The sequence below is a fragment of the Bos taurus genome, chromosome 9 (assembly GCF_002263795.3).
Source record: "Bos taurus isolate L1 Dominette 01449 registration number 42190680 breed Hereford chromosome 9, ARS-UCD2.0, whole genome shotgun sequence".
In the NCBI taxonomy this organism is placed as follows: Eukaryota; Metazoa; Chordata; class Mammalia; order Artiodactyla; family Bovidae; genus Bos; species Bos taurus.
In genome coordinates, this window is record NC_037336.1 from 89,079,183 (window position 1) to 89,100,840 (window position 21,658).

Sequence of the window (21,658 nt, forward strand, 5' to 3'; positions counted from 1 at the left end):
AACTTAAGTTAAATCCACAATTCTAGAATTCTGTGTCTCCTTTTTTACGATGTAATACATCCTCTCACAAGGCTCTGTTAAGGAGAAACGAGACAGACCTGTCACAGTCATGAGACACTTTTTCAACACAATTTTCATCTAATGCAGAGCTCTCTTGAAATGATGGAACTGATACATCTGAAGAATAGGTATCATCTACATGTCCACTTATCTTTCTGAAACAGTAATTTTGGACAGTAATTATCTTTTTCAAAATAATCAGTGAGAAGTGTCAGCCATTTCACCATTTTCATTCTCTATCTAGGAAAAGGGGAGAGAATATATCTGCATCTCTGTGGCTCTGAAGATAAACATGCAAACCCAAACCAGAAGGGGTGGCCTTTACAATCACACAAGAAGGTGTCACTTCACAGTGACCAGCGTAGATCATCACAGGATTTTTAAACAGTGCTGTTCAACTCAGAATGACAAGAACATGTGCATTCAACGTGCTGTATATTCTTAGATCATATATCGCCTTTTTTTGGCTTTGCGGTTAAGTCAGACGAATGTTTAATGATGTTTTATAAACATTTGTATTCACACTAACCCTGTTTATTGCTTTGACAGAGGAGGGCGGCATGTCCTTTATTTTGTTTATGTATTGCCTTTGTTCCACAAAGGATTTGAAATGGCCTACTGAATTTCATGTGATGCAAAATGAGGAAGGCAGTAATTGACACAATCTGAAAAAAGGGGAAATAATGTGAAGAAAATAATAAATTCAGGAGTCAGATTAGCACACAGCAGTCCATCTGTACAGTTCCTAGGAGTGGGCCACAAATTTGGCTCTCAGCTTCTTCGCTGGGCCAAAGCAGAGAGAACACATTCCATTATAAGGTCTACCGGCTTTTAATAAAAATAAAATAAAATAGACTAGTTGTTCAATGTAAAAACTCTCCTTTAGGCAAATCTCTACAAGGTCTATTTATTACAACCTGATAAGGATGCTGCAGCTGAGAATTTGAGTGTCCTCTTCTCTTGCCATGCTCTCCTCCAGAGGATCGTCCTGACCCAGGGATCGAACCCACGTCTCTTATGTCTCCTGCATTGGTAGATGGATTCTTTACCACTAGCATCACCTGGGAATTCCTCTGATAAGAAAGTAGGGTGCCGATATATATGAGGTTGCCAATTAGGGGAAGATCCATTTATTTTGATCATCAGCTGGGCAGTTGTTAGGGGTAAATACCTCCTATGAAATTTGTTAACTGTGCATAGCGTCTGATAGGATGAGCTCAAGCCCTGACCATTATACTAACCAGAGTGGAGATTCAGGGCAGGGTTGAGGCATCGGGAGTTGGGAGGATTCCACATGTGGAGCCGGAAGTACTCAAATGCTGGCTCATTTCATGATGTACCAGATCAGGAGTCTAGTCTCTACTTTGCCTGTCTCGTGCAGACACCCAGGTGTGCTCTGTGCTCTGCTGCAGTGGAATAAATCACCTCAAAATTTAATGGCTAAGAGAAGAGAAAAAAGGGTTTGGATTGTCTCAATCATGGATTTGGATAGAGCACAGAGGGCATGCACTGTTCCTTCTTCATCATGTCTGGGGCCTCAGGTGAGGGTCATCCACTAACAGTAATTTGATAGTCATTGGCTAGAGACATCTTAAAGGTCTTTGCTCACATACTGCCTACTGATGCTGGCTGTTGGCTGGCGCATCAGCCAACAGTCAGCTGTGGTGCTTATCTGTGGCCTTGGCTTCTTCGTGGCCTGTTGCACTGTGCCTCTTACAAGGAAGGCAGTGAGGGCTCCAGAAGCAAGTGTCAGTTGACAGGCAGAAGCTGTATGCCTTATATGACAAGCATATTGTACCTTGGAAGCCAGGTACTGTCATCTATCCCATTCTATTGATTGCAAGCAAGTCATGGGTCCACCCAGCCTCCAGGGAGGGGCATAACTCACACATCTCCATGACAGGAGTGCCAAGATCACATTCTGGAAACCCATGTTGGATGAGAGATATCATTGTGATCATTTTTGGAAAATAAATCTGCCCCCATGTGTGTAAAGAGCTGCTTCCAGCTCTGTGCTATTGCTCCATTGTCTTTGAAATGGCAAGTGAGAAAAGGTGAGATGCAGGGAAACAAATCCATCCAGACTGCTTTAACCTACGTTTTCTGGGGAAAAAAAAAGAAACCCTCAAGACCTTTTGAGACCAGGCCAGCTCACCTGGACTAGGAGTTCCACATGGAACCGGTGAACAAACTCCATTGTATTAGACAGGCCACCCGTTTTCCATCAAGTTATCTCTTCTGACTGTCTTCTTCTTGATCTCACAAAGGTAGTAATTGACTGAGGAATAGGAAAATCAGAAACCTGGCTGTTTCTTCATATATTACAGACATAACTAACAAAAAGGAGGCCCCTAAGCAACATAGGGCTTCCCTGATGGCTCAGATGCTAAAGAATCTGCCTGAAATGCAAGAGACAGGGCTTTGATCCTTGGGTCAGCAATATAGATTCATAATGGCTTCATCCTAAAAGGTATAAAGCTAGGGGGCTATTTATTACAAAAAGTAAAGACGGTGATTTTATGTATAGGAGTGAGACACGTGGATACCAGTAAAATTATTTTATTTTTCTTTTAACATTGTATTTATTTTGGCTGTGCTAGGTCTTCGTTGCTGTGCATAGGAGCACAGGCTCTAGGCGAGGGCTTTAGCGCTTGCGGCACATCGACTCAGTAGTTACGACTCATGGGCTCTGGAGCATAGGCTCAACTGTTGTGGTGCACAGGTGTAGTTGCCCTGAGGCATGCAGGATCTTCCCGGATCAGGGATTGAACCCATGTTCCCTGCAATGGTGAATTCTTAACCACTGGACCACCAGGAAAGTCCTAAAAAAATTTTTTTTAAATACACTTTTGAGATTTCTTTTCAGGTCAATTAAATCAAGTCATCAGTTTCACCACCTGAAATCATTTAGAGGTTTGTCCTTTGAGTCAGCTTGAAGGCATATAAGTGGATATCTATTAGATTTCACTAAAAATTACGCTAAATTGATAAATGTCACTGAATCATTCGTGAATGAGTTCATAGTCATCTGTGCCACGGGACTACTTGTGGGTGTTATAGCGATGCCAAAATGAAAGGACTGCTGTGGTCCCTGTTGTGCTGTGACGAGAATACTTATCTTCACTGTGAGACCTCACTATGAGACCACTTAGACGATGATTGGAGGAGTGTGTGATCTTACAAAGACTAGAGTAATAGTAAACATTTGCTCAAGGACTGGGAGTTATGAAAAGTTCTTCACCTTTTAGTAAATAATCACACAGTGCTAGAAGGATGGACGTTTCCTGCCTCCAGACAAATATTGCTCAAGGCAATACTCTTTTTGTTCAGTTCATGAAATGAGAAGTCAGTTCCTGCATGGTACTCTGCAGTCTTTGAAACCTTAATAATGTTGGGAGCAGCATCTTTGAATGATGACTAAACATTCTGACATCCTGGGCTTCCCTCTTGATTCTTTGAACTTATTGGTTGCTATGAATTATGTTAGTATTCAGAAGGAATGGTTAGCATGACAGGAGATGATAAGGTGGTTCTAGAATCTACATCATTCTTTCTATGACAAAATGTGGCAATATTGGCATTTGGGAAGAGAAATGATTTATATTGCCACATTTTGTTATAATTTATAACTATGCAACCTAAGGACTTCCCTGGTGGCTCAGTCAGTAAAGAATCTGCCTGCAATGTAGGAGACCCAGGTTCGATTCCTGGGTCGGGAAGATCCACTAGAGAAGGAAATGGCAACCCACTCCAGTATTCCTGCCTGGAGAATCCCATGGACAAAGGAGTCTGGTGGGCTACAGTCCACGGGATCGCAAAGAGTCAGACCTGACTGAGTGACTAACACTTTCAGTTTCATGCAACCTAAGGCCTTAGGAATGCAGAAAATGGCAACAAAAGGAGGTGTACCAAGCATCACTTGGACTTTGTCTGATTTATACAGTTTATTCATTGATACAGTCAGTAAGTCATAAAATACTTCTCATCTTGCCTTAGAGTAGAACAACTATAACAAATAGTCTCCAAAATGTATAATGTTGCAAACACATGAAGGTTTGTTCTTGTTTACTTAATATCACTGGGTGCTTGAATAGGTTAGTGCCAGAGCCTTCTTCCATGTGGTTGTACAAGGACTCTGCAATATTAATTGGGTGACTTCCATGGTCATCCTAAGAGTTATCTCCATTCTAATCAACCCAGCCAGAAAGGGGAAAGAAGCATAGGGGACCACAACATGGCGAGGAAGTTGGGAAGGAAATTCTCAAAGTAGTTTCAGCATTGGGATAAGACACTTTTCACTGAAGATATAGTCTGTGTTTCTAAGAGCTTACATAGTAGTGGCCATAAAAGAGCAAATCATGGTAATCATGTGATTCTTAATCCTAGCTAGGCATCAGACTCCTCAGTGGGGAGTTTTTAAGAAGCACAGATACAAGAGCTCAAATTCCAGCTTTTGGTCAGCAGATTTGGCTGGAACCTGAACAGCCACATCTTGGAAAACCCCACAGAAGAGACTGAGAGACAGCCATGCTTGGGAATCACAAACTCTGGAGATAAATCTCTTAGAATTGCCAGGAACTTCAAATGAAAACCTATTATATAGCACAGGGAACTCTGCGCAGTGCTCTGTGATGACTGAAACTGGGAAGGAAACCCAAAACAGAAGGGATGTATGTATATCTGTTTCACTTTGCTGTACAGCAGAAACTAATACAACATTGTAAAGCAACTGTATGCTAATAAAAATTAATTTAAAAATAAAATAAAACTGTGCTTAAGGAAAAAGCCATTAAATATACAATTAAGCTTGAATGCAGGGAAAAAAAAAAAAAAGGAATTGCCAGGAACCAACACCAGTCCAATAAAACATGCATATTCCTTTGACTAGCCTAGAATGAAATAAATAATAGTCTATACATGTATATCTTTTTTAAAAAATATAATTTCAGATAATTTCGAAATAGTCATAAAGGAGGGATAATATTAAACTAATTTAAAATAAAATGCTGTATATTTCAATGCGGATGCCCAGGCTTGACTACAGTACAAAAACTGATAAAGTAGTAAAATGCTTACATGTATTTATAATGCATGGGCTTCCCAGGTGGCACCAGTGGTAAAGAAACTGCCTGCCAATGCCTGAGACATAAGAGATATAGGTCCAATTCCTGAGTCAGGAAGATGCCCTGGAGGAGGGCATGGCAACCCACTCCAGTATTCTTGCCTAGAGAATCCCATGGACAGAGGAGCCTGGTGGGCTATAGTCCATGGGGTCACAGAGAGTGGGAGACGTCTGAGTGACTAACACTTTCACTTTTATGCATGTGTGCATGTGTGTGCTCAGTTGTGTAAAGTAATTATCCTCTAATCAGAAATGTTAAAAAAGGAAAACTCTGCCACAGAACATACACACACACTCACATACACACACACAAAGAAACTGGAACTCAAAATCTTTGATGGTTAATGCATCTGTAATGATGGATGGTATCTATTTTGGTGAAGTGAATTTCTAACTTTAAGTATGAAATTATCTGCCCTTTAAAAAAGAAAGAGAAAAGAAGTCCTTCATTCTGTGGGACTGTCCCACATATTGTAGGATATCCAGCACAGCCCTTCTCACTAACTAGCTTCAGCCACCACGAGCCACCACAGGACCCACAGTGCCAGGAGGAGGAGCAGCCATCAGACGTGATGCCTAAAACGAATGTGGCACTCGTGAAACTGTCCACTGAGAAGGCACTTAAGAGCAAACATACCAGTTTGACTGTGGGAGCCATGCGCAGCAGCACACCTAAGAGTCTGATCTGCAGAGGAGTCACTGAGTCCTTCATGTGCTGAGTCCCCCCAAAAGTTCCTTTTTAATTCCAGCAGAGCAGCAGCTTTCAGGTCTAGACCACTTACAGCTGGGGGTTTCTTTTTTCCTTTGAGCCGTTCCCTTTGCTTTTCTGGTCGAGCTGCTGTGGACACAAGGACCCTCCCAGGGTCCACTGTCATATTCGTCCTTCTGGAAAAGAAAAGGAAAAAACAAGTGGCCTTACTTGAAGACTTTGCTCTGAAGCATCAGCGTCTTCCTTCCTCACTTCTCCAAGAACAGCTGGATGCGCCCCCCACCCGGTGGAGGTCAGCGCCCGGGCATGTGGCCCCGGGTCCTGCTCGTGTTTCCTCTGGATACAGCCACGTGCAGGTGTGCACCGCCGTCTCCATATCTGCATTCTTCCAGCTTCCCGAATAGAAGACTGCACCATCTGGGAAAGTGATGAAGGGGCAACAAGGGTGTTCCTGCGGGACGGAGTGGAAAAGAGGAAGGAAGGAAGGAAGAGAATGTCTGAGCAGAGCAAGAGGAGGAAGGAGAGCGCAGAAGCTCGAGGCAGTGAGAGCCAGAGAAAGGCTGAGCTCTCTTCTCTATCGGGTGTCCAGGTGCTTCTGCTCCCCCTTCCTTTCTACCACCAGATTTTTCTCCATAGAGTCTTCCCGAGACTCCCAGTGTTTGGCCGCAGGATTCAGAATACGTAGAAGCTCGGATTTGCCAACAGCGCTTCAAGCCTGGATAATGACATACAGATTGTTTTTTCCATCTTGGGGATTTGGAGCAGCCTGGGGAGTTGCAAAAGCCTGCCTTGTTGTAAGACTTTCTGAAGGCCCGCACTGTCTGATCACTGGCTCTGTGCTGCTGGGAACAGTGGCACAGCTGTCCAGGGTGGCAGGGACCACCTGGGGTAAGAAAAGTACCAGAAGCCCTAGTTTGGCTCTTGCCAGAGCACCTGAAGCCTTCTGGGAATTAGGATTTCTGTTGTTTCTCTCCACTGGCCCCTTAGGAGCAATAGATAACAAACTGGGACCACTTGTTTTTTTTTTTTTTTTTTCCTTGCCAGAAAAGCCCAGAAAGAAGATGGCTGCTGTTGTCGATTATTGGCATTCCAGCAGGACTGTATGTTTATTTCTAAGTATATTCGCACAGCTAGGAAGCATCTGCTGACAAGGATGAGATGATAAGCTGTGTTGGTGCCAAAGCAGGACTAGAAAAACAAGCTTGTTCTGAGAATGGCAGGTATCCGGAAAGTCAGTTAAGAAAAGCAACCCTCCACAGGCAGTAGCTGCTCTTACGACATTAACACCTAAGAGAAGGCTTGGAATCCCTGTCTCCTAGCACAGTGCACGCACACTTCTCAGGGAGAGCAGGCTGGAGGGAGGACGAGTACAGGAGGGGGAACCAGCAGTGGGAGGTGGGCTGCACTTCCAGGAGCCTGCGTGCCGAGGCTCTGGCCTCCGCTGGCGAGGGGAGGGTGCCACGCGGGGTCTCAACACGTCCGCAGCTCTGTACCAGCCGCTCTCACCCCGGGTGCCCAAGCAGGACGAGCAGGTGCAGAGGCGTGGAAGCTCCTCCGTTCTGTGGTTTCCTTGAACAAGAATGGGATGATTGGTGAGTGAGGCCAGCATCCTGGGTGGTAACAACAAAAAAAAAGGAAATTGGTAGAAAATGCATCATCCAAGTTGGATTCAGTCAGCTCTGTGGCCTGGGCAGGTTCCCAGGATATTCCAGCCAGACGGCAGGGCTTCTGAGAGACACCAGGCTAGAATGTGTGTGTGATGACATAAGGGCAGGGAGAGGCAGGGCCGTGGGGCTCAGCAGGGGCTGTCCCGGGCCCCCCAACCCACTGGTGCACACCTCCCTGGCCACCCGTTACCTCCGGGTCCACCCCAAGGCACTGGACATGTGCCCTTTTTTCTAATGAGCACAACCTTTCTCTATCAGAAGCCCACAGGGAACATAAGTAATCCAGCAATTTCTTTCTCGTCCCACTGCCTGTCCACTGCTTACTTATGCTGGGCTCTGTTTCCTTTGGACAAGAACGCCTCCGGGTACCAAAAGCTACATTATTCTACAGCCTGTAAGCCAGGAGCCTGGCCGTTCTGGTTTTGTTGTTGCTGTATTTGTTTTGAATATTAGCTGTTTCCCATTCTGGGCAGTTACAACTGTGTTTACTATGAGTTCCTCTGTGTGGGCGTTTTCCCCATTTTCATCCTACAGGCTGCGGCGTGAGCAGTAACTCATCACTGCGCCACCAGCACAGAGTCGGGGATTCATAAACTGGGGGGCCTTTAACTTGAAAATACCCAGTGAGGATGGGGGGAGGGGAGAAGGAGAAATATATTTATGGGAGGGCCAGTGGACTAATAAGACCGAAAATAATGTTGTTAAATAGATGTATGCTAAGTCACTTCAGTTGTGTCCGACTCTGTGCGACCCCATAGACGGCAGCCCACCAGGCTCCCCCGTCCCTGGGATTCTCCAGGCAAGAACACTGGAGTGGGTTGCCATTTCCTTCTCCAGTGCATGAAAGTGAAAAGTGAAAGTGTAGTCACTCAGTCGTGTCCGACTCTTATCGACCCCATGGACTGCAGCCCACCAGGCTCCTCTGTCCACGGGATTTTCCAGGCAAGAATATTGGAGTGGGGTGCCATTGCCTTCGTCATCTGCTCCCTTCAAGGGGCTGTGCTTTGAGCAGGACAAGTTGGCTTCTGCAGTGCTCACTTGATAGAGCATCCATCGCTGCAGTCTCGAGACAAGACTGCTCCATCCTGCCTTCCGTTTGCTTTCAATACTTCTCACCTCTTATCACTCACCTTCCTTGTCTCCTGAACTCCCAACTTGAAGCGTCTGGATTCTTTCAGTTGCAAGTCACAGAAATCCAACTCACACTGTCTTAAGCAAACAGGAAATTTATGGATCTGTGTGTTTAAAAGGATATGATGGAAGCTTTAAGGTCAGATGGAAGAAGTAGGGACGAGGACCTTATGAGGGGAACCGCGATTTCTCCCCTCCCTCCCCGCCCCCTCCCCCATCCACGGAACTATCACCTCTGGAACTATCACCTCTGCCGGTTGTTTTTTGGCTCCACTCAGCAGGGGGAGCCTCTCCTACTGGGAAGGTGGCACTTACAAGCCCCATATCCTCATCCTCCAAGCACCTCCCCCCTAGAGGAAGGAATTTGCATCCACAGCTTCCGTATTTGTTGTTGTTGTTGTGCTTAGTTGCGTCCAACTCTTGGCAACCCTGTGGACTGTAGCCCACCAGGCTCTTCAGTCCATGGAATTCTCCAGGCAAGACCACTGGAGTGGGTTGCCATGCCCTTCTCCAGGGGATCTTCCCCACCTAGGGATCAAACCTACGTCTCCGACATTGCAGGCTGATTCTTTACCATCTTAACCAAGGAAGCCATATACAAGCTCAGAAAAAGCTCTGATTTTCCAGTGCGAGGCTAATGCTATCCAAAGGAATCGAGTGACCCGATTGTCTAATTTTAGTCTGAAGACTACCTGTGGCTCCAAGAGCAGGGGTTTACTACCAGAAGAAAGGCAAGAGGGCGCACTTGGCGATGAAAAACAGCACTTCCCAGGGTCCTTTCGCCCTTCCTATCATAAACCTTTCAGCTGAGCCTGAAAAGTACGAAGGCTCCAAGCCTGACCTGAAGTGTAGCAGCAGATTAAGTCCTACCTGCAAATGTTACCTGTCAATCACTTAGTAAATCCCTTTTACTCACTCTGTGCATCTCACCTAGGGTGTCACGTGTCTTCTGAGAGTTTCCATTATAAGACTGGATGTGGAGTCGGCACATTGGGGTTATTCTCAACTCTGCTCTGTCCCGTTGAGTTCACTCCACAAGTTAATACAGTTTTTTTGCACTTTGGTTTCTTCGTGTGAAATGGAGCGATAATGCTGCCTTCCTGGAGCTGTCATCAGCGTTAACAGGATAGTTAGCACTGGCGAAAGGCCTGTCAGAGAAGAGATGGCTGGTATGACTGTCACGGCCCCAAAGCAAGCAGAGCCTTTCTAGGAAATCTTGATGACAAACCCTGGAAACTGGCTCACACACAGGAGGTGACATGAGTTTCCTAGACACATGCTCTCAGACATGTATATTCATGAGGAGTTTGCATAGTTGCCTGGACCAAACAGATCCTCCACTTCTCAGTGGTTGGGCGTGGAGGGTGGGGGCTTCAGAGGGGCACTGTCTCAGTATCACCCCTTATCCGCTTTGAGTCTCTCTCTCTTTCTCTGCACATTCAGGAGTGTACACATTTCTGTCCAGCACTCTGAGGTCTCTGGAAGAGAAGGACCACATCCACCGCGTCCTGGACAAGATCACAGACACCTTGATCCATCTGATGGCCAAAGCAGGCCTGACTCTGCAGCAGCAGCACCGGCGTCTGGCCCAACTCCTCCTCATCCTCTCTCACTTCAGGCACATGAGGTGAGGCCTCCTTGGGTTTCTCTCGCAGCAAAGATGTAAGGGAATCCAGCCCCCAACCCTGTGTGGCAGCAGGCCCAGGAAGGGCTGACGCCTGCGTACAGATAACACACTTGGGGCAGTTCTGGGCCCACGACGAGCGTGAACACCATGGGAGGATGGAGGAGAGAGGCCCCGAATCTGTCTGGGGTGTGGGCGGGCGTCAGAGAAGGCTTCGCAGGGGAAGCGCTAACTCATGCTCAGTTTGGAGCCCATGCAGCATCTTACGCGGGGGGCACAGTGTGCGGCGTGCAGGTCAGGGGAAGGGTTGTTCTTTGGTTGTTCACTTTATCCCTGCCAGTTATGGGCAGTCTGTGAGCACACTTGTCCTCAGAAGGCACTGGGCACATCTGTTACAGCTCCTGTGTCACACTCTTCTTACTTACAGGTGTAAATTCTAAATGAGACACTCTGGGTCCAAACCCTCATGGATGGTCAACCTCGACTCTTCTAGCCCTCTCAAACCATTTTTGTCGCCCCCTTTGCCATGATCCAAGTCCGAGCCCCCATCATTTCCTCCTAGATGTCTGTCCCAGCTGCCTAACCTATCTCTCCAGATTTAATTTCAGATCCGTTAACAGCCTTTCTGATCAACTCTCCACGGTAGAGCCAGTGTGATCATTCTGATACCAAATCTGATCGCACTGTTTTCCTACTTAAAGCCTTGAAATGGCTTCCCATTGCTTTTAGATGAAAATATAAATCCATTTATTTTGCTTCCATTACTTCTTATCCTCTGCTGCTGCTGCTACTATTCTTTAGTTGTTAAGTCGTCTCCAACTCTTTGCAACTCCAGGGACTGTAGCCCACCAGCCTCCTCTGTCCATGAGATTTCCCAGGCAAGAATACTGGAGTGGGTTGCCATTTCCTTCTCCAATGCATGAAAGTGAAAGTGAAGTCACTCAGTTGTGTCCGACTCTTAGCGACCCCATGGACTGCAGCCTACCAGGCTCCTCAGTCCATGGGATTTCCCAGGCAAGAATACTGGACTGGGGTGCCATTGCCTTCTCTAGGAGATCTTCCTGGCCCAGGGATGAAACCTAAGACTCCTTCTTGGCAGGCAGATTCTTTACCACTGAGCCGCCTGGGAAGCCCCTCTTATATTGTAGCCTTACTTGTAGGACTTCCTGGGAGTCTAGGCTCTGGCTCTGATCAGCTGTTCTCTGAGTCAACGGGGAGGTGCTGCAGGCTGCGGGTTGGCTGCACAGCTGTTTTACTTCCTCTGGACTCACACACCTGAAGGTCAGGTGATGGAAGCTGGGCACAGCTGGAGGCTCTGCACCAAGCTGCAGGCCTGAAGGTCAGCTGGGTGACTAACCCGAGTGCCTTTTGTCCTCCTTGTACCAACAGGAGAGCTGGGACATGTTCTTCTCATACTCATGGCAGAGGCACCAGAGGGCGAGTCAGTTTGGTGAAGCACATTTTAATCTTTTAGTTCAGTCCATGTCCACGAACATCCCATTGGGCGAGCAAGTCATAGAATAACACCCAAAGTCAAGGATCATGAACACAGGGCACAGAGAGTGAATCTTCCTGGACAGTAAGCTAGCCTATCGTAGCTTAGATACGATTCCCTGCAGGAAGCATCTCCTGACCCTTAACATGTAGATGGGATTTACAGCCTGTTCTTCCAGATTGTTATTGCCCATTTTATTATCTTTCAGTACCATTAGACTACAAATGTAAACTCTGTGAGACAGTTCTCACAACCTGTTTTGCTTACTCTGTGGACCCAGTACCCCGAAGCATGGGGCTTGGCACGGAGTAACTATTCAATAAATATTTTCTATAGGAGATAAGGAAGGTTGATAGCAGAGGAAATAGAGGCTTTCTGCACCACAAGGCGAAAATGGCCTTGTTTCTATTCTAAATGGCTGGCCAGGGACTTAGTGGGTACTGTTCCCTTGAGCAGAACTTATCCCTCAGGGAACAGATGAAGAAAGTATTAGATTCTTTACTCCAGAAAGACCACAACAATAAAGTGATGATACACCTGCATGATGACGTCCCTATGACCTTGGGCTTACTTCAGGCTTCCAGGAATGAAAAAGAGATTCTATTTCTCAGTGTCTGGAAAGAGATGAATTTTTTAAGGGGTCTTCAAACCTTGAAAAACTGTGAGTCAGGTGGCGAGAAGTTCATCCCATCAGAGTCCCAGGTGGCTCCTTTTCTGGAGCTAACTCCACAAGTTGTTCACTTCTTGAGAAAATAAATGTATCTTTCTTTTGTTGTAACCCACTCAGTGCCATGTATGAAGTCTTAGATGCAGTATATGCACATAACTTCATTACTGAGTGAAGGAGTTGTCACTCATGAAGGAACAGACAAATTACGTGAGGTTTTCCCCGTGAATTTGAAATTCAAAAATGATGGCTCTCACTTGTCAAAGTGACTGCAGTCTGTGTTCCCAGGGGTCCCCGAGAATACTGCATTTGGAGTATACATTTTCAGTCCTTTCCCGTTCATTTCTTTTGGTGAATATTACACAGAGGGGAGAGGGGGATGGATCAGAATAACATAAGCCTCTACCAAATTTCCTGGCTGAGAAAGTAGCCTTCCCCTTGAAGAAAATATATTAGCTTTACTCTGAGCTAGGAATTCGATGGAGAAACTGTGTATCACAGATGAAGGATTTTTTTGTTGGTGGTGGTGGTTGGAATTGCTGAATTTTCAGATCTATTAACTGCTTGTCAGCATCAGGAAGCCTCATTAGTTAATACCAAAGTGTATTTGCACTGAATATACAAGCCTTGCTAGTTTTACTGGCAACAGGTGGCCAAGTGCAATGGCAGTGGGAGTTTCTGTTTGAATTGTGTGAAGGGCTGAAGAGAAGTTGCTGTTCTGTTGCAAGCTTTGAGCTGGCTTGCAGACTCCCTCTCTCTCTCTCTCTCTCTCACACACACACACACACACACACACACACACACACACACCAACACTGACAACAATATTGTGGTGCCTCATTACAGCCAATCTAAATTACAGAACTCTGTTGTGTTAAGCTTGGCCCCGACCATATGCTGTCATGCAGAGCATTTAACACCAGATTTCATCTCACGGTAAATGTGATTCATCGGGTTGCAAGAGAAAGACAGTGTCAGATCCAGGGGCATTTAACTTTAACAGCATTTTAAATTAAAACAAACAAACCAGAAAAAAAAAAAAAACAAACCCACAGAACCCCACTTAAAAAATGTAATTTTGGTGGCTGTTATACGGCCCGAATTGCTCTGAAGCCTGATTGTTTTCATGGCACGTCTCCAAGAAGGGTTGACTTTCCCCTGACTGAAAATGCAAGTAATTTTTAGGAGGCTCTTGGTCTGCCTACTTACGATACATGATTCTTTTCAAAGAAATTTCAAGCTAGATAATAGTGTTTGGGGTTTTTTTTTTTTTTTTTCTCCTGCTGGTGGTGTGGTGGAGGAGACAGGCAGAAGTGTGGCTGGTGGAGCAGGACAGTAGGGGAGAGTGGTCAAAGGAGAAATGCCATTTGCCTGCATTTCCCTGTCTATCCCGTATTTTCCGAGGATCTACCGTGTTCTTGCCACTGTCCTAGGCCTAACAGGGTGGACAAACTGCTACCCCTCATGGAACTTGCACGGTGTGTGTTAGGTCTGCGTGTGTATGTGCTTGTGTGTCTGTGCTTGTGCTTAGGGAACAAGAATTAAAATACAGGGACTTCCCTGGTGGTCCAGTGGTTAAGAATCTGCCTTGCAGTGCAGGGGACAAGGGTTCGAATCCCAGTCAGGGAACTAAGATCCCTCATGCCGCGAAGCTACTGAGCCCGTGTGCCACAACTAGAGAGTCTGCACACCAGAACCAAAGATCTGCATGCCGCAACTAAGACCCAAGGCAGACAAGTAAAGGTGTTTTAAAAAGAATAAAAATACATATGTTCATAAATACATACATAGAAGGGTTTCAGGTTGATATGCACGCTGGCAGGTAAACGGAGTGAGGTTGAAAGAGGATGGCTAAAGCCGCAGGGCCTTGAGCCCCCTGCCCTTGGGGTCTTGGCAGGTCTCTCAGAACGGGTGACACCCAGAGATCTGGGAGAAGTGCCTCCAGGCGGGGGCGGGGAAGAACCAGTGCAGGTACCCTGAGTCTAAGCATAAAGAACTTGGTGCCTTTAAGGGGCAGCATGAAAACTTGGCTGGCTCAAGGTATGGGTTAGGGAGGAGGGACAAAGTCTGAGAGGTGGGTGGAAGGCATGTCAGTCGAGCCTTGCACAGCACAGCCAGAAATTTAGATTTTATTCTGAGTTAAATGAGAAGCAGCTGGACAGTTGTGAGCAAGGGAATTTCTTGAACTGTTTTGCGTATTTGAGAAGTTCCTTCCTGGACCTTCTTGGCAGTCTTAGTGTTTAAGACTCCATGGTTCCAATGCAGGGGGCCTGGGTTTAATCTCTGGTCGGGGTACTAAGATCCCACATGCCAAGCGATGTGCGCCCACCCCGCCCCCATTAAAAAACCCTTTTTCCTGCTTGGTGGCTGGCAACCCACTTGTCTCAGGCAACAAGTATTCTTGCCTGAGAAATCCCATGGACAGAGGAGCCTGGCAAGCTACAGTCCATGGGGTTGCAAAGAGTCACACGACTTAGCGACTAAATGACAACAACAAACACAGCTTCTCCTTTTAGATGTAGCGGTGATAGAGGAGAGAAAGCCACCTGTGTAGTGAACCCTAAACTGGCTCTTGAAGCAGGAAGAAAGGTTGGCATATCAGTGTCCTGGGCTTTTCTTAGTTGCCCTTCCTCAGCGTTTCAGCCGTCCTGAGCCTGAGGCTGATCTGAGCGGTCCTGTCTGTGTCTCCCCTCCTGCAGCAACAAAGGCATGGAGCATCTATACAGCATGAAGTGCAAGAACGTGGTGCCTCTCTACGACCTGCTGCTGGAGATGCTGGATGCCCACCGCCTGCACGCCCCAGCCAACTTTGGGAGCGCACCTCCAGAGGACGTGAATCAGAGCCAGCTGGCCCCCACTGGCTGCACTTCATCGCATTCCTTGCAAACATATTACATCACTGGGGAGGCAGAGAATTTCCCCAGCACAGTCTGAGAGTTCCCCCGCTCCCCGCCAAGGTTCTGAGAATCCCTGTTGCACTTTACCCACATCATGCATCACTCTAGCCGAATTCTGCCCCTGCACACACTCTTGGCATGCACCCACCACGGGCTTTCTGATGTGGATGGCCATTCATTCGCTCACTCAGTTCTACGTGGCACGCCTTGTTTTGGGAACAGCCAAAGGGATTCCAGGGCTCATTTCTTTGTTACCGTTCTCTCTCTCTCTCTGCCTTTGCTACCTTACTCAGCACGAGGATTCACCTAGCGCTTCATGACTGAGCTCGGTCTCCCAGCTGGGTTCAGATGACTGTGCACTTTAGCTATTTGTGACCCGGGCCTGGAGAGTGGACATTTCACCTCCGTGAACGTGAAGCACTTTTTAATGGATCTGAGCATCAGCCACAGGAAAGAACTGAAAGTGGCTCCTTTAATTGCTGACTTGGAGAAAGCGAGGCCCAGGGTTCATTATAATGTCCTCTTGTATTCCTATAGGTCCATATCATTTTATTAAAGCTTTTGCTCTGTTGTATAGCTGTAGCAGAATATTCAGTGATTGTCCACCCACTTCCCCTATAGGAATACAAGATGCACACAGGGAAGGCAGGCCCCTAATTGTCAAGACTTTGTCAGCTTAGTACACTGCACCTTCAAATTTGCTAAATGCTTTACCATGGAGAGCACTAAATATATATACGTCATGGGTTCCAATTAATTCTGGCTTCCCATGGATCCATGGAAAGCAGCAAAGTTGATCCCAGTTAAATAAGCTCCACATCCACCAGTTTAGATAGATACTTGTCTTTTGTTTTCATTTTCATTTTATAAAAGAAAGCCTCACCTCCCCCTGCTTCCCCCCCACCTCCCCACCCCCCTCCAACCCCAGGACTTGCAGTAAATGGGCTTCAGGACCTGTTCTAGTGTGATCTCACTCCTACCAGCAGAGGGCGCTCTACGTGGCTCTTCTGGTGTGTCGCTTTCAAGGTGAATTCCTAGTGCCTAGGCTGCGAAAATCCGGCCTGGAAAATCCCATAGACTGAGGAGCCTGGTAGGCCACAGACCATGGGGTCGCAAAGAGTCAGACACGACTGAGCGACTTCACTTTCACTTTCAGGCTGCGACCAAGGGCAAAGGAGCAGGCACTCTGGTAACACGTTTAGCCCCGGGGCACTGGGCTTAATAGTAAACGTGCATGATTCTCGTAGGGGCTAGAGACCAAAGAGGTAAACAGGGCAGAAACTGGATAAAACTGTGAGGCTCAGGGTGGCCCTGCCACAGGCTGCAGCCACTTAGGAGTGCTACAGGCTGACCCCACAGTGTAGTACGGGGCTGCCCTGGGGTCCATGGAGGGCTGTCCTCCTCCTCCTCCCTTCGGTGCTCCCAGTGACCCTGGTTGGTGGCAAGTGCTCCCTGGGGGAGGAGGGTCAGGATTGGAGCTTTCTGAACTCAGGCTGCCTGGGGCCTGGTCAGACCACACCTGCCCTTGGTTGTATGCAGCTCATGCAAAAATCAGGGTTTAGCCTCGAGGGTTGGGGGAGGGGAACAAAACTTCTCCAGACTCTATTTCATTGAACTTCCTAAGCCAAGAGAGAAAGACTAGAATTGGGCCAAAGGAATCCATTGGACCTATAGGCTAAACAAGAAAAGCTCACTCCAATCACAGGGCAGACTTCCCTGGGTCTTTGCTTCTCTAAAGCAATTATGAATTAGTTCCCCTTCTCAGCTATAAAGAAAGTTTGGTTTCCTCTGGTGACCACATAGTCTGTAACTCGAAACCCTGTTGATAGGCAATGGGTTAGTCAACAAACCCAGCCAAGCTTCTAGGGCTTCTCTTGGGATGCCTGTTTCAAAAGTGGATTTCACTCATCTGATTACCCAGTAAGTGATCACCAAAGGGCCGGGAACCTGGGAAGGCCAAAAAAAAAGTTTTTTCACAAGTGCATCTAAATTTGGGGCCGATTTTATGTGTCTGCAGTAAGAATGTTTAGAACATAATTCTTTTGTTGTTTTTGTTTAAGAAGCACCTTATATAGTATAATATATATTTTTTTGAAATTGCAATGCTTGTTTATCAGACAACTGAATGTAGTGATTCTGTTTTGGATTTAATTTGACTGGGTTAACACATTCAAAGCCAACAAAAAATATGTTTACTTTTTTTGTATTACTACCTTGTCATGTAGTCATTGATGCCTAAGGCCTGGTGATTATTCATTTAAATGATGATCACATTTTCATATCAACTTTTATATCCACAGTAGATGAAATAGCACTAATCCAGATGCCTATTGTTGGATATTGAATGATAGACAATCATATGTAGCAGAGATTATGCCTGAAAAGGAAAATTATTCAGGGCAGCTAATTTTGCTTTACCAAAATATAAGTAGTAATATTTTTGGACAGTAGCTAATGGGTCAGTGGGTTCTTTTTAATGTTTATACTTAGATTTTCTTTTAAAAAAATAAAAACAAACAAAAAAAATCTAGGATTCTAGATGATGTAATACCAGCTAAATCCAAACAATAATCCAGCGGAGGGTTTTACATTATTCACATAAGATGTTTGTATTCATGTAAAGACACTATTACATTTGAAATGGGCAGAGAGCACCAGATGGTTGGTATGTTAGCCTGGGAGTTTCAAGTAATTTTAGAAATCTCTTGTTCTTATATGAAGTGCCACTAATGGAGAGCTGATACTTTGCAGCTGATGTTACTCGGATGTAGGGAATATGCTGTATTTTTCCCCCCTACTCTGATACAGTTTAAAGTTTGAAAGACATGGTCAGAGAGGGAGTGGATGGGTTAGAATAGAGTGGGGAAATGGGTTTGGGCATTTTAAGAATGAAAAATATCGTGATAAGAGTCCTGAAAGCATTCTGAGGCAGATCAGCACTGGCACTTGGGGCATGCACCAGGACTCAGTATTTCACTTGTGTTCTGTTAACCACGAATAACTAGCTGTATGTGACAGCTGATCCTATAACGGCAGCTTGATTTCCGGGGCAGAACTAGAGGCATGTGCAGTACAGTCCAAGAAATAGCTAGTGGTCTGTGTTTCTTTTAGCCATTGCCTAGCTCCAGGCTTGCAGTAATGATTCTGTAATGCTGTCACGCAACCATCAGAGAGGTTAGTTCATCCAAAGAGAAGACCCTAGGTAGGTTGCAAAACCCAGCCCTTGAGGAAGTGTAGTCATTGATTCAATTTCCCTATTAACCTTGCAACTATGTTTAACCATGCCATAGCCCATGCCTTTTGAGGGCTGAACAAATAAGGGGCTAACTGATAATCCAACTTCTGATCCCATTACAATATTCTTGCTTTAAAATCTTTATACGCTGAAATGGCTATTGGTTTAGGCCACTGGTTTAGACTATCCCTACATGAAACTAATCCCAAATCCCTTCCTAGTCACACTCCCCACCTCTGAGATGGACTGTGGGTACTGGGAGTCATCACTAGGACCATAGTTAACGTCTGATATTCACAGGCAGATTTGCTTCCGGAAACTAGTTGTTAGAAACACATGTAGAGTCATATGTAGCTTCTGAGATAACCGTGATTCTCTTGGGTTCAAGTCTTGGGATGATGACCCAGATGACACTGCACAGTTCCTGGGTGAACTCCCTGAAAACTTACTGTCAACTGGAGCAAATGACTTTAAGTGCCGTCCCACACATCCACCTTTTCATTAGTGTTATTTCTCTGTTTTTAACTGCAGTTCCTTTCCATTTGGATTAAAGTGAATGTGGCCTCCTTCTAAGTCACTGAAAATTGTTTTCTAAGTAACTGCTGCCTCTATTATGGCACTTCAAGTTTGCACTGTCTTTCAGAGATTCAAGAAAAATTTCTATTCTTTTTTTTTTTTTTTTGCATCCAAATGTGCCTGAACTTTTAAAATGTGTAAATGCTGCCATGTTTCAAACCCATCTTCAGTGTGTTTTTACAGAGCTGTGTACCCTGGAAACCACATACAGCCCCATGAACAGGTGCCTGAGGCACAGACCCCTTTGCATTCACAGAGAGGTCATTGGTCATAGAGACTTGAATTAATAAGTGACATTATGCCAGTTTATGTTCTCTCACGGTTTATAAACAGCGCTTTTTGTGCACTACGTATTTTTCAGTGTAGAGCTCTTGTTTTTTCGGGGAAAAGCTCAAATGCCAAATTGTGTTTGATGGATTAATACGCCGATGCATACTATTATTGATGTGATTCTGTTTTGTTGCAGCTTCGCTTTGTTTAATGAAACACACTTGTAAACCTCTTTTGCACCTTAAAAAAAAATGAATCCAGTGGGATGCTCAAGCACCTTAAACAATTTTCTCTACCTATTTGATGTTCAAATAAAGAATTAAATGAAAGCCTTTTGTTTGTTTTTGTGTCAGCCCCCTTCTTGCTGGTGGTTTAGCGCTGGCTGCCCAAGATCAGAGTGGTGACATGCATCATCAGAGTGCAGTGAATTCAGGTGATCAGTCTGATGCCAGGCTCCCCTCCAACCCCCACTGACCTCCCACCCCAGGCACAGAAGGGAACGTGTGGTCCTTGGAGTCAGGCAGACCTGGCCGCACTTCTTGGCTCCGGCACATACAAGTTTTATGACCATTGGTCATGAATTTTCAGAGCCTCTGCTTCCTCATCAGCAAAGTGATAACAGTAACACCTAATTCACAGACAATTGTGAAGATTATATGAGATGCTCATGAAAATAGTAGTTCTTTTTTTTCTTAACTATGTTGACACATGTACACCCATGGCTGATTCATGTCAATGTATGGCAAAACCCACTACAATATTGTAAAGTAATTAGCCTCCAATTAAAATAAATAAATTAATTTTTAAAACTGGTAGTTATTTTCTAAGGCCTAATCCCAACCCCTTCCATGTGGGGAAGTAGAAGGCTTCAGAGTAGTTATGAGGGGGTTCCCATGTGGCGCTAGTGGTAGAGAACTTGCCTGCTACAGGTTTGATCTCTGGGTAGGGAAGATCCCCTGGAGAAGGAGATGGCAGCCCATTCCAGTATTTTTGCCTGGAGAATCCCATGGACAGAGGAGCCTGGTGGGCTACAATCCGTGGGGCTACAGAGTTGGATGTGACTGAGCACTGCGTGAATGCATCTGAAACTTACATAATTGTTCAGAAGCCTCGCCCCCATCATGCACCCAAAGCAGAGGACTGGTTCACCCCAACCCCATCCCACCTCTGGTTTCCATTTCAGGACTCTCTTCCCTTTGAAGAGCTACCTGCATGTTCTCTTTTCCCCATTGTTTCTGTGATTTAACTGGTGAACTGGGGAGATATGCACACGGGGTCTGCAGCTGGGTTAGTCCATTGGAAACCTTGCTCTACTATTTATGATGCCAACTTGGGCAAGGTAATTTCCCCGTGCCTCAGCTTCTTCATCTGTAAAGACGGACAATAGTACCACTTGCCTGGAAGTGTTGCTGAGAAGACTACATGGGTTAATTCACAGAGAACACTAAAGGATAGCAGCTGGCATTGCTTCTTCCCCCTTTCCTGAATCTTCTCCAACTGCGTGTCTGCGCTCACCTCTTTATTAGGATGAGTATAATTTTTCACATTGTTTGTCATTTGGATTCCAAAAAGCTTGTGTTCTGTCATCCCTGGGCAAGTTCTTCAATCCTGATTTTCATTGGCTTCCTTATATCTAAAATATAAATAAGAACAATACCCATTCTACAGGGCTATTCAGTTCAGTTCAGTCGCTCAGTTGTGTCCAACTCTTTGCGACCCCATGGACTGCAGCACACAAGGCTTCTCTGTCCATCATCAACTCCCGGAGCTTGCTCAAACTCATGTCCATCAAGCTGGTGATGCCATCCAACCATCTCATCTGTCATCCCCTTCCCCTCCTGCTTTCAATCTTTCCCAGCATCAGGGTCTTTTCTAATGAGTCCGTTCTTCACATCAGGTGGCTGAAGTATTGGAGCTTCGGCTTCAACATCAGTCCTTGCAGTGAATCTTCAGGACAGGGCTATTATGAAGATCAAAAGAGAGAAATGTCTCAAGTGTTGGTATAGGACCTGCCCATAGTAAGCTCTCAATACATGTTAGGCGTAATTATGTAACTGTTATTATGCTCTGTGAGCGTTTACATTTAGTGGGACCATTGACAGGTTTAGATTTACATTTACCACTTTGTTATTGCTTTGACTATGTCTCCTGTCTTTTTCATTGCTCTGTTCCTCCTTACTGGCCCTTCCTTTGTTTTGGTGAAAT

General features: G+C 45.7%; 1 protein-coding gene across 2 annotated transcripts in view; it reads left to right on the forward strand.

Moving 5' to 3' along the window:
* ESR1 (estrogen receptor 1) overlaps window positions 1-19,782 on the forward strand; it is a 415,900-nt gene extending 396,118 nt beyond the window's left edge. Inside the window, exons 8-9 of one of the 2 annotated variants that reach the window (XM_024996420.2) lie at window positions 10,133-10,316; window positions 15,175-19,782. In XM_024996420.2, coding sequence (XP_024852188.1) covers window positions 10,133-10,316; window positions 15,175-15,409 — 419 coding nt within the window. In that variant the 3' untranslated portion in view covers window positions 15,410-19,782. 2 annotated transcript variants of the gene reach the window in all.
* Window positions 19,783-21,658: the final 1,876 nt, after the last annotated feature.